Source organism: Jaculus jaculus, chromosome 5, assembly GCF_020740685.1.
Source record: "Jaculus jaculus isolate mJacJac1 chromosome 5, mJacJac1.mat.Y.cur, whole genome shotgun sequence".
Classification (NCBI taxonomy): domain Eukaryota; kingdom Metazoa; phylum Chordata; class Mammalia; order Rodentia; family Dipodidae; genus Jaculus; species Jaculus jaculus.
Window position 1 is genome coordinate 169829939 of NC_059106.1, and position 13493 is coordinate 169843431.

The 13493-nt window shown below is 49.2% G+C and overlaps 1 protein-coding gene across 4 annotated transcripts in view; it reads right to left on the minus strand.

Moving 5' to 3' along the window:
- Positions 1-517: 517 nt before the first annotated feature.
- The window catches only part of Dip2a (disco interacting protein 2 homolog A), a 111711-nt gene continuing 98735 nt past the window's right edge, over positions 518-13493 (minus strand). The window contains exons 29-39 of one of the 4 annotated variants that reach the window (XM_045148890.1): positions 12740-12849; positions 12110-12240; positions 11492-11660; positions 10991-11161; positions 9795-9824; positions 8940-9001; positions 7266-7323; positions 5620-5694; positions 4228-4402; positions 3316-3439; positions 518-2345 (exon numbers count right to left, since the gene is read on the minus strand). In XM_045148890.1, the coding sequence (XP_045004825.1) occupies positions 2093-2345; positions 3316-3439; positions 4228-4402; positions 5620-5694; positions 7266-7323; positions 8940-9001; positions 9795-9824; positions 10991-11161; positions 11492-11660; positions 12110-12240; positions 12740-12849 (1358 nt within the window). In that variant the 3' untranslated portion in view covers positions 518-2092. Of the gene's footprint in view, positions 2346-3315; positions 3440-4227; positions 4403-5619; positions 5695-7265; positions 7324-8939; positions 9002-9510; positions 9563-9794; positions 9825-10990; positions 11162-11491; positions 11661-12109; positions 12272-12739; positions 12850-13493 lie in introns of those variants that run through there. The other 3 variants (XM_045148891.1, XM_045148892.1, XM_045148893.1) reach the window with 3 other exon arrangements.

Sequence of the window (13493 nt, forward strand, 5' to 3'; positions counted from 1 at the left end):
GCTCACTGAATGCGGAGGTGAGGCAGGATGGGGTGGCTCACTAAATGTGGAGGTGAGGCAGGATGGGGTGGCTCACTGAATGCGGAGGTGAGGCAGGATGGGGTGGCTCACAATGTGGAGGTGAGGCAGGATGGGGTGGCTCACTAAATGCGGAGGTGAGGCAGGATGGGGTGGCTCACTAAATGCGGAGGTGAGGCAGGATGTCATCACTAAGACATATAAAGAATGTATGTGACTGATTTAAGCCTCTGCAATTTATTAAGTATAAAAGCAAGTTGTAGGTATGTGACCCTAATTTTGTTAAAAAAAAAAAATTTAAAAAGCTAAATATAAATCCCTGAGACTCATGTCACTATTAATGCTGCTATGGCCCAGTGGTAGGAATGCAGGTGATTTAAATATTTCTTCCTTACACTTTAATGTGTCTTCTTTTACATCCTGAAAGAAATAATGCATAATAAAATACAACCTATTTGTAGTCATTTTTAAAACCTTTCATACATTTCAAAATACAGAATTACAAAGTCAATAGCTTTTATTAACATGATATAAAAATTAGTGTGATATACAGGATTCCCAGAGAGTAAAACATTTTAATGCGCTACTTAAAATCTTAACTGACCAGACACCTTGTTTTACTGCCACAGAGCTTTTAATACAAAGAGTTTACAATTTTTGTTTGCTACAAAACTACAACATTGAGACTAGGGTTAGGTACTCCTGTTCCCTTCTCAGCACTCACCAGTCCAATGTTAACCCCTGGATGTCAAGTAATAAGTTACATGGATCCTGTACATAATTACAGCAGGGTTATTAGAATTCCAGTATGTTACAACATACTATACCACCCACAGCCAGGAGCAAGCAGGGTTACTGTGCACAATGAGATGTGAGAGATGGCCCAGTTGGCCAGATTCTTTGTGGAGAAGAGCTTGTTAGGCACAGATCCAGGCTAACTTCAGAAAAATCTGTTTCTGTGAAGCAGGCATGAATCATAAACTTCTCCACTCTCAAAGCCCCCAAATCCCAACCTCCTATCATACTCTTTAATTAGATAATATAAAAATATTGCATTCGTGCTTGATTTCAACTTAGAATTATTTAAAGGATTTTACATTCTATACTCTTCCATGACTTAGGTTCAGAATGCTATTATCACTCAGATTAGCCAAGTTTGGATAAATTAACTAAAAACGGTTAGACCAAATTTTACTGGCACACAACTTAAATGCAAAAGCCAGTTTAGGCTGCAGCTGTGTCTACCCTGGGGACGTAGGCTCCTACAGCCTCCTGACTGTATGGGAGAAGGCCCAGATGGCACATGGGTGAGAAGACGTAGGCTGATACCCAAGCTTCCAGACCTGTAGACTTGGGATAAAAATAAGTTAGTACACATTATGGGAAGAATTAATGTACTAAGATGTTGTAAAAACGGGCGGTTTAAGCAGAGTAAAGTTACAAACCAGTAGAGCTATTTTGAAGTAAATGCTGGTTCTGAACTAAGATCTAACTGGACAGCGCAAGTGAAGCCCTCCAAGCACGAGTAACAGCGTTTGCAGACAACCAGGCAACCCGCTCCCATAGCCACACTGGAGAGGAAGCACGGTGTGCTGCAGGGCTCCGGTCCGTGAGCAGGAAGGGCACGATCGCCCTTCCTTCAGTTTTGCCAGGCAGGCGTGGCTGTGCTCTGGGCCTGTGGCCTCAAAAGTTAGCTCCAGCATAGACTCTACACCAAAACTTATTATTTCAAGTGGGAATAAATAATTCAATTATTTATTCATGACTTATATTTTTAACCTAAAAAAGTGCAAGCTCGCAGTACAGCAGAGCAACCATGGCGCCAGGGACTCCTGCAGTGTGACACCAGGTCTTTCCTTCCCGTCCCAGTCACTCACGTTTTGATGAACTTGGCAGACTCAAAATATTTTTTTAGCTGAGTTAAGAAGTGCATTTAACACGAGAGTCGTGGTACTGTTGAGGATCTGAACAGCCCAGCAGGACGTGAGCTGCTGCGGGCTGGGAGCTCTTCTCCAGCGGTGTGCACGCACCGCTCCTCCCGCACCCCGCTGGCTCACCCCGCTCTGCCTGGCGCTCACATGTTGTAGGCCACGTAGACGGGGTCCAGCTGGTCGGCCAGGAAGCCGTCCCGCAGGTGCATGCGCTGCTTCTCGCCTCGGGAGTTGATGGGGATGACTCCAGGGTCCACGATGACCACCACGCCCACCACAAGGTAGTGCTCCTCCAGCACCACGTTGGTCACCAGTGCTACCAGGTCCAGGGCGTCCTGCTCCAGACCATCCAGCTCCACCACCACCACCAGCAGGTTGGTCCAGGTAAACACAGCACTGTAGGAGGACAGGCAGTCACACAGAGGGACAACGCTGGGGCAAGCAGGTGTTTGGGAAAGGGCACACAGAGAGAGCACTGGCTCTTTACCACACAGCTATTTACTATCAGCTGTGACTTAAGGTCAGGCTAAACGTTTTACAAGAATACCCACTCCAAAGCCAGGTGTGGCCACATGTGTCTGCAACTCTGCTCCGTAGGGAAACAGCCCCAAGAACTGCTGAAGCTCGCGAAAAATGGCAAGTCCTGGGATCACTGAGCTGGTCTAGCTCAAATAAGCAGAGGCAGAAGAGCACATTCCATTTTGGTCACCCTGTAGGTGAGTGCATGAGGCACTGTAAAAGCATACACATCACATTCACTGTATGCACACGTGTGCAAAAACAAAGCAAAACAAAAAACAGCTGGATTTAGTGCGCACGCCTTTAATCCCAGCACTCAGGAGGCAGAGGTAGGAGGATCACCATGCGTTTGAGACTACCCTGAGACTAAATAGTGAATACCAAGCCAGCCTGGCCTAGGGTGAGACCCTACCTCAAAAAACAAACAAAGAATCAGGAATATCCAGTACTTGCTGTCCCCATGCAAGTTTCCTAGAGAGTGAAGACACTGTGACTCACAATTTAAATCATATTTAACCTAGAAGCACTGAAGAGAAAACAGGGGCAATGTAATCTTTGACTGTGCCTGTACATTTGGAACAATATTGTTTAAAACTGATTAGGAAGGGAAAAACCCAAATATTAACAAAGTCAGAGAGGCATACTGCAATGCTATTTTACATAAACACTCCCAGCAGAACATGTACAAATCCCAGGACATTCTGGGAGGGGAGAACAGGGCTTGCCTACCATAAGAATCCAGCTCCCTGAGTGAGAGGACTGTGGTGACGGGGCAGCCCTGGTGCACGGCGCTCGTGCCTGAGGAAGGAGGTGGACAGCACAGGGCCCTCCCGCCATCGGCTCTTACCACTCCGCGATGCTCCTGTGTGCGCGGATCACAGAGGTCTCTATGTCGATGGGGTGGTACCGCATGCCCCTCAGCTCTAGTGTTTCATCCAGAGACCCGACAACATACAGGGCATCATGCCGCTCTGTGAACATACGTGTGCACACTCAGGAGGCAGGGCACAGTGGTTCTGCCCACCCTCTGCATGTGAACCCCACCAGATTTCTGGTACTTGCACCTCAAGCTAAGAGGGCTGAAGAACGTGCTATCAGCTCAGTGTTACTTCTGTAGGAGCAACAGATGCAGCCAAGTCAGAACATGTGAATACATTACTCTTTGCTTTTTGGTTTTTCAAGGCAGGGTCTCAATCTAGCCCAGGCTGACCTGGAATTCATTATGTAGTCTCAGAGTGGCCTCAAACTCATGGCACTCCTCCTACCTCTGCCTCCAGGTGCTGGGATCAAAGATGTGGGCAACCACACAGGCTAAATACATATTTTAAAGTCATTTTATCTATGACAGCAGGATAACAGTCACAGGACACAAAAGCTCTAGCCTGAGAGAGTAGGCCAGGGCTTTGGGCAAGATGCAGGCACCACACATGGCTACAGGACCATGCAGAACATACCATGCTGGCAAAAATCACAGCTGCTGAGAAAGCTGTGCCATCCGGGGAGCAGCCTTGCAGCCGTATCACGAACAGCCGCCATCACCTCACTGCGCCCTCAGAAGTCAAGGGTACAAGACAGAGGGGCGGCAGTGACACTCAGGAAGCGCGCTGTTGGGAGTCTGCTCTACACCCCACACTGATGAATACAACCACAGCTAAGTGGCAAGCAGCCCAGGTGGCCTGGGTGTGCGAGGCATGCTCACAAGCGAGGCAAGAGGGGACCCTGTGGTGCTGAGACAGGTCTTTCCCTGAGGGACCCTCACCTCCACTGGCATCAGTGAGCTCTGTTCTGCGAAGGAAGCCAAGGTAACCAGTCCTTGCCCAAATGGTCTGGGTGTCTCCAAAGCTCAACCGGGCACTGAAGTGGTCAGCGTGAAGTGCCTCTTCCCCATACACCGTGTAGTATCCAGTAGCATTGTGGGGGCTGCTCACCCAAATCTGGAGATGCAGAGGAAAAGCACATGGGCACAATGCAAAGCACCAGGGCCACTTCTCTGCTGAGGGCCCAGTGGCCCAGGATGATCTCAAGATAACACTGAAGAGTAATAGGTGGCATTTCTAGTGTCTTCCTATGTAAACTAACTATAGTTACAGACACAGGAAGCAAACATTACTTTTTTTGTTATGTAGCCAGGCTAGCCTCTAACTCAAAATCCTCCTGCCTCAGCATCCCAACTACCAGAATTACAAGCATACACCAGCATGCCCAGTACAAACATACCCTCTTCCTAAATGCCCTTCTTTGTTCTAGGAGTGATATCTGTTGTGCTCTGTCTTGCATGGATGGATTTCCACATTCTATACATCAAATGACATTGACAGTAAGAGAAAACAGAGGCCAGTCTGATTTCCACAGTAGGAACAGGCTAAAGGAGAGTAGAAAAGCCATTCACTCATGCCCAAACAATGTAGATGGCATATCCCAGTGTCCACAGTGCACTGTGTGTACCATGGTCATGTGCATCCAAGCATGAGAACTGATGTGCACTCATGTACAGACCACAGGCTAGAGGTATAAACCTACAGAGCATCAGAGAGCCTCCTAAATTCAAGGTCCATCCTGAAGCCAGTCAGCTCCCCACACTTACAATATGGCAACATCCAAAAGAGCAGGGGAAGGGGACAGTCTAGGTACTCTACTCAGCTCAGCTTGCCATCTCTTGACTCCCCTTGCCTTTACCTGCCCAGGGCTTGCGAGTGAGGGGCCCAGCCTGTACACTGCTTCTGTCAGGCTCTACGTGCTGTGACTATCTCCTGTGTGACCCTGAGTCCTGGACCAAAGTCCCGTGTGACTATGAGCCTGGGGTTGGTCTCTAGCTCTCAATGGTCTGTCTCAGTTGGTAAGAAATCAGCTGTGAAGGAGGGCCTCACAGGCTCTGCAGGGCAGGAGTTCTTTTGCCTGTGCTGCTGATGGCTCTCTGGGTTTCTTTCACCTCTCAGTGCCCTCCTAACTTGAGGTTCCCTTTGTTGGCAGGGTGACCCGGGGAGGACCTCTTGTCCTGTGTATTACAAAACCCTGCAGGAGAAAGGTTTGGGAACACAACTGATTGTGGGAAAGAGATCATTTCTGGGATTCCCAAACCTGAGTCAAGAAGGGAGGAGAATAAAGCCAGGGGTCTGGAGGGCTCTCACACCTACAGGACCCACATACGCACCTCGCCCAGGTGTGAGTCTCCAAGGGGCCCTTTGGTCTCAGTGTGTGCGATGATGACCTTCACCCCAGGCAGGATCTGGAAGGAAGAGAGCTTTTAAAGGCCTTCTGATTCCAAGGCACTGATCCCTACTCCCCTCACCACACATACCAGAAGCTGGGGAAGCTGGTCAGCAGGACTGACTGCAGATCAGGAAGTTATGAGCCACTCCAAATATGACTTTGAATTTTAACAGAAGCAAGTTGTGAATCTGAATAAAGTGGTGTAGTTTCTGAGAATGGGCCCTGCTTTGTCGGAGGGTGTTCTGGGTGAGCAACCTACTTACCCAGGACTTTCACTCGGCCTGAAGATCCTCTACCCATACATGTGGCTGTTAAGTCCTGCAGAAGGCCAAATCTACCTCCTCCTAGCCTGAACCCTCAGCAGGCACCTGTGACCGTGGGAGCTCCTGCAGGTGTGTCTACCTACTGTGCACAGGGCTCTCAGACAGGCTAGGTCCTATCATATTCCCTGCAGAGGGCCCCTCCCAGTTCCAGTGGTTCCTCCCAAGACTTGAACAAGCTTAGCCACCTGCTGTGTGTTCAGTTCCCTCATGTTTCTAACAGGGGATGAGAACATGGATCTCAGGAAGAGGAGGGATCAAGGAGCATGGGAAGTCATGAGCCCAAAGTGGATGCCAAACCCTTCACTGTTCTGTCCTTCTGGGTTCTTCTGTCCCCTAGGACACTGATGGAGCCCACACTCTCAACCTACGTGGCCCATCTGAACCATGAAGCCACAGCTCTCCTTCCAGAACACACATGGCCCATCAGACTGCTACAAAGGGGGTGTGTAAAATAACTACAGTGAAGCCATATATGGCAGGATGGAACAGGTATGAAGAGGACTCTTGAAGGTGGTAATAACAAGAAGACATGCCAAGTTGGTATCTCTGGGGGCCTTCCTGCCTTCCCAAAGGTAGTTGTGGCCATGGCATAGCAAGTGGAGTTGGGATGGGCAGCTCTATGTCCTGCCTCTGGAACTGCAAAGTGCATGTAGAAGTGCCCCCCATTCCTCTGCTGTGCAAAGGTTGCTGGGAAGCTGCCAATACTGGGCAGAGAGCACCTACCCTCTTCACCAGCCTGTCTTTCTCACTAGTCACAGTTCCTTTGGCCCCTCTCTGGTTCTGGCTCTGGGATCCCGTCCTCCTAGACCTGCTCTGCCAACTCTGGGGACATCCTCACACAGGCTCAGCCCCCTCTCAAGCCCTTGGCGACCTCTAGGGGCCTCACCAGGCCAGGACTGGCTTTGATGGCAAATCCTCTCGCTATGAACTGGTGGGGCCTCTTTCCTACTGTCACCCTGAGCAGAATACAAGTACTTCCTAACCTCAGTCCAGGGCCAGGAAAGCCTAGTGCCTCTGAAAGCACAAGGGTCCTCGCTCCACAGCCTGTTCCCTCCTGTCTGCTCAGTGGCTGTTCCTTTTCTGCTTCTGCACTTGGGTCTCTGTCTATGACTTTCAGCTCCAAGTATTCGAGCACTTAATCTCACATTTCTGGGCCTCTGTGGCAGCCCAGCTCCACGTGCCAGGGGACAGATCTTGTTCACAGGGAACACGCAGCCCAGCACCACCCATTCTGAAGAGTGAAGCATCCACCAGCATCTACTACCTTTCCAGACTCCATTAATGGCAGACTATGTGGAGAACCTCGCTCTACCAAACGGACCCTAAAAATTGACAAAGAGAAAAATTCAGCATAAAATTTACTACACAGTAATTTCTAAAAAAGGCAAATCATAAAGTGATTAGACGTCACTCTAGAGGTGCTGTGGGGCACACCAACGACACTGCAAGGCAACACTAACAGTTTCCACATGAGGATCAGTGTCCTTGGCTCCCCACCTGCCCTGGTGCTCACAGCAGAGCTTGCTTCATGTTCTTTTGGGCTCTCCTCAACCTATACATCCGCTGGCAACCAGTAAGTTGTACCTACTCTTTTAATTTTTTGTTTTGAGAGCTATAGACAGAGAGAGAAAGAGGGAGGGAGGGAGAGAGAGAGAGAGAGAGAGAATGGGTGTGCCACTGCAAACGAACTCCAGGCTCATGCGCCCCCTTGTGCATCTGGCTAACGTGGGTCCTGGGGAACCGAGCCTCGAACCGGAGTCCTTAGGCGTCACAAGCAAGCACTCAGCTGCTAAGCCACCTCTGCAGCTCTACTCTTACACTTTATTTTTATTTATATTTGAGAAAGAAGGAAAGAGAGAGAGAGAGAGAGAGGAGAGAGGCAGGTACAGAGAGAATGGGTGTGCCAGGGCCTTCAGCCGCTACAAACAAAGTTCAGAAGCACACACCACCTTGTGCATCTATCCTACGTGGGTCCTGAGGAATCAAACCTGGGTCTTTAGCTTTGCACACTAGCACCTTGACTGCGCTAAGCCATTCCTTCAGCCCTGCTTTACATCAAGCTAAAGCATGACCATGTCTGAGGATCTAGAAGTGAAGTCCAAGAGGACAGCAGAGAGGAACTCTGCACAGGTAAGTGACAGACAAGCAGAGACATATCCTGCCCAGCATATGTGATGGTGTGAAAACTAAGACAAATGCTGAGGTAGCACCAAGTAAAAATGCCCTTTCCAAGTAGTTAGTTTTCCTGTTTTCTACCCAGCCCCATAAAAGGCAAACAGCAACTGTGTGGTCACTATCCCCTTTCAAACTGTGTGAAAGACAAAAGCATGTTTACCACATCTCTGAGGACATAAGAAAACAGAGACAGAGCTGAAGAGATGGCTTAGCAGTTAAGGTGCTTGTCTGCGGACCTAAGGACCTAGGTTCAATTCCCCAGTAGCCACATAAGCCAGATGCACAAGGTGGCTCAAGCATCTGGAGTTTGTTTTCAGTGGCTAGGGGCCCTGGTACACCCATTCTCTCTCTCTTCCACTTTCTCTCTCTTCTCCACCTTCTCTCTCTCAAATAAATAAATATTTTTTTAAAAAAAGAAAAAGGAGCCAGGCGTGGTGGCACACGTCTTTAATCCCAGCACTCGGGAGGCAGAGGTAGGAGGATTGCTGTGAGTTCGAGGCCACCCTGAGACTCCATAGTAAATTCCAGGTCAGCCTGGGCTAGAGTGAGACCCTACCTCGAGGAAAAAAAAGAAAAAGGAAACAGACTGAGGACCAAGCTCCTCACCAGCATATGCCTGGGTGAGCTCCCATGGCTCTCTGGATAGAGGGAGCCATGCCTTGGCCAGCCATCACTATCTAGAGGTGCCCAGTCAGGGCAAACCCAGCCTGTGGCACTTTACCACAGGGAATGGATGAGGCCACGCAGACAGGAAAGAGCTTACCTGTCGTGGCGCAGGGCTCTCATGTCCACGTAGACGGTTGTTGGGTCTGGGCCGGCAGTGCCCTAGAAAAGGAGCGACAGAGGAGCCTGCAGCCCCTGCAGTTTCACACATGTGACTTGTGGAAGCTTCCCCGCACCCCTCCCCACCCCAAGGTTATCTGGGCACCTAGAAAGGCAGCTCTGCATCTTGCACCCAGTCTGCCCGGGGGCTCAGGTCCCAGGGGCGGAGCTGATGCTGTCCACACAAACACCCATGGCTTCATGACACTGAGTCAAATATTCGGTAATACTGAATGGAAAATTAAGCCCTGGAATTTTCATGTCAATCCAAACAGCTTCCTATCCCCACTAGCTTTTCACTGTGACGGAACCACTACTGCAGACTGGAGGCATCTGCACTCAGCAGCAGGGCAGGGCCTGGATTCTCATTAATTCTGCTGGGGACTGAGCAGAGCAGAGTGTTACTCTGGTGAGCCAGAAAACAACTCATCCTGCATACATTTGACATTGATCCTGAGTAAAGGCTAGTACTGCCATTTTATTAGATAAATAACATCAAATTAAATGAGCACCTTGGTCAACATCATTCCCTGAAGATCTCAGACAACATCACCTCTGTCTGCCCTGGAATTAAAACCTTCAGCAGTGAGAGTGGAAGAGAAAGCATTGGAGTTTCTTTCACATGTGGTTACAAAATAAAGTAGCTTTTGTAATCCTCACTATGAACTAAGGCAAAAAAAACAAAAACAAAAACAAGTGTATTCTGGAATTCACAAGAAGGTCACATAAATTCATGGGGGTGGGGGGACAGGACACAGAGGCACCATCAAGGTCAAGGGTAAGGTAAAGGTCATACCTGCTCAGCTAGCTTTCCCAGCCTGTTTGGCTGACAGAGGCCAAGGCGGCCAGCAGAGGGAGACAAGGAGGAAACAGCACAGGAAACACAAACAGAAGGCCACAGGCCACATGAGAAACACAGTGAGAGAGCAAAACACATTAAAGAGCAAACACAGATTCATCATTAGTTCTGCCATCACACAAGGCACCCACATGCTTACAAACAGAACTGAGGCCCTCCCATGTCCTAAAGGGAACAGCAGAGCCACTATCCACAGGGGGGCGTTAAGCCAGGCCTCCCTAGTCTCTTTGGCTACATAAGGCTCTGAGGCTCAGACTGGGCTAGAGGCTTTACATGGTTGAGAGGTCATCAGCAAAATGTAGGAAAGCAGGGTGATGCTGTTTTGACAGGTGTGGCCTATGGAGCCTAGAGCCATCCTCATATGCAACCACAGGACAGGGCACATGCTGAACAAACGCTTTGGAAACCCAGAAAAAGTACTGGGTGGTGAGCAAGTCATTATCTGATAAGTTTGGTTCTCAGATGTGCTTAGAAAGAAGTGAAAGAAAGACGAGTTCAAAATGTTATTAGTTGCACTTTATCAGAGCACAGTGGCACATGCCTTTAATTCCAGCACTCAAAAGGCAGAGATAGGAGGACTGTCATGAATCTGAAGCCAACTTGGGCTACAGAGTGAGTTATGAGTCAGCTTTGGCTACAGTGAGACCCTGCCTCAAAAAAAAAAAAAAAAAAAAAAAAAAAAAACACCAGAACAAGCCGGGGTGTGGTAGCACAAGCCTTTAATCCCAGCGCTTGGTAGGCAGAGGTAGGAGGATCACTGTGAGTTCGAGGCCAGCCTGAGACTACAAAGTGAATTCCAGGTCAGCCTGGACTAGAGGGAGAGCCTACCTCAAAAAACACAAACAAAAGAAAAGAAAACAAACAAAACAAAAAACCCACAATGAAACAAAACCAAAAAAAATCAGCTACATATTATGTTCAACTTAGAAATGTTCACAAAAATGACAGTCACTGTTCAAAAACAATTTGTTCCCCTCATCCCAATATTCTTTTTCAACAAAGAACCTATAATTGTCAAAGCTGCATAACTATAGAGAAATAAAACATCCAAACTCCAGGCAGAGAAACACGCACAGAGCCGCACACTAGAGCAGGTCTGTGAACACGTCACGTCTCCGGCGCAGTCACCTTACCTGGAGGCAGATGGCCACATTGACCCTGCACCCAAAGGTGGTGCTCACGGCACGAGCAGGGAGGCCCAGGTCCTTGAACAGCTTGGAAAAGGACTGTGTCAATGCAATCCGGGGCCGCTCCTCAGCCACCACCATGCACGTGCGCACACAGGACAGGTTCACTCCCTTCATCTATACAGGAGGAAGGAAGTCACCCACAGTACAGTCTGAGGAACATGAGCTTCTAAGGAACTTTCTGGTGGGACCCACATGGGCTGTGGCTGTGTATTTGAGCACACAAAAGCAAGCTGAACATAAATCTGTTTCCTCCACTTTGGTCTCAGTCTGGGGAATTCTAAACATATAAGTATGGTGGGTACCCCGGCAGTCTATGGCCCACCCACTGTCCTGCCCCTCACATGCCCTCCTCAACACTGGATGTATGGCTGGGAAAGGGACCTAGGCAGAAGCATGTGGGCTTGGAAAAGCCATAGTTGCCAAGGATCCTAGCCTGGCACTCACCCTGAGGGCACTTGTCTGTGCACCCAAGCCCTTGGTGCACATCTCCATCACTGAGTAGGAGCAGAAGGTGACACGGGCCTTGTACTGGCTGACAGCTGACAGCCACAGGGACACATTGCTCTCTAGCTCCAACGGGGGCACGAGCACTGACTGATGTCCTGAGTAGATGCTGTGGGGAGAACAGGGAAGGACAGCTGGGAAGAAGCCAGTATATCAGATGCCAGAACACCCATTTCTTCTTCAAGAATACCTTTTCTCCAGCCAGGATGGGCACAAGTCTGCTCTAAATTCCAGTGGGAGTCTCATAGAAACACCCTGTGGGACATGGGCCTGGCTTCTACCCAACCTCAGAAGCATCAGGAATACTGTATAGAGATGTCCTATTTATAGAGGTAGACTACCATGCTTGAGCATTACAAAGAATGGACAGTGTTTATATTTAATGAGAATTTTTTTTATTCTTTCATGCAGTTGCAGGCCCTTAGTCTAACCACCTTTTCACCAAAGAAACCCATTCACATTTTTTAGCTTTCTAGATACTCCAAAAGCAAAGACCTTGTGTTCTGAAGAACCATACAAACTGCACAGGCCCAGGGTATGGCGGGGCACCTCCCTCACCTGCACAGACACCACAGCGCAAAGCCAAGGCCACAGTAGGGGTCCAGGCAGATGGCAATCTGCCGCGAGGGGTACAGCTCACACTGCAGCTTTATGGAGCGGCACAAGGCACTTGTGGCTGCGTGTGACATCTGCAGGAGTGAAGAAAAGGCCTGTTCAGGGCTGTGAAGGAAGAGAGGGTTAGCGGCTATGTCTGCTGTGCACCACGGCTGGCTGGACATGCAGCTCCATCACCAAGTTACTTCTTGAAAACACAGCTGGCTCACATCCCCATGGCACCTAAATAATGCCCACCAAAGTGGCACATGGGAATTTTTGAAACAAGATTCCAAGATAGCAAAACATTCTAAATGTGCTCTTAACTCCCATTATGTAAATTAACTCAGCAATGTCACCTCAGTCTGGGGGCAGATATTACCATACACAGCAAAATATGCATTACTCTCAGGCAATCTAATTTAGGGGTTCATCAGTATTTATTATTTTAGGAATCAATGCTATTGCTTTGTTCTTTGGGCAACAAGCATCTGCACAAAGCCACACTTGACATCCTTTCTGCCCACCTCTTTCCTGCCCACCTCCTTCAGGCCTGAGTGCACCTGAAGCCACCAGGAACTCGTGAGGGCCTACCTTGACTCCGGCTAATATCCCTGTAGTCGACACACTGAAGTCCAGGTACGCAAGCACATCTGGGGAGGGCGGTCTGAAAATGCTAGCTACCTTCTTTTTTGGAATGTCATCTGTTAAACAGGAGATACCAGTGACTTTAGTGTCCCCACATGCTGCACAAGTAAATGCTTCAGCCTCCCTAGGCAAGATGTGAGGCATGGCTTGTACTTGGGGAGACCAGAGGAGAGTGGGTGCCACAGAAGTTGGGCGGGCTGCCGTGTGCTCTGCATGCATGGAGGAAAGATCAATTTTCTAGGAGAGATCTCTGGCACAGGTCTACCAAGCCTGCCCTGAGCTTGCAGAGACGGGATCCTGGGGTGAGAAGGGAAGAGGTGGGGAGGGCCAGGCCATAAGGACTGTACACGTCACTTTACTTCTAAATGAGAAAGGCCAAAGTGCTCAGAGGAAGGTCACCAAGCTTGTGGCAGAGCTGTGACAGCCCCGCAAGCTCCTGGGCACTGTGTGCTGCTTCATGTCTTCCAAGCCTGTGAAGCAGATACACTGTGCTCTACGACACACCTGGTCACATTCTCAGCCAAGGGCAGGACTGAACCCTTAAGTCTACGAGACTCTGGTCAGTAGTTGGCCAGAGCCTGACCTTTGGCCCATGCCAGCTATCCCAGTGCTAGTTCTCTATGCCTGCCATGGGACCAGGCGGGTGGCCGGATGACATAGTCCCTGGCTTCCACTGGAAGTCAGAGTGCAGGGCGCAGTG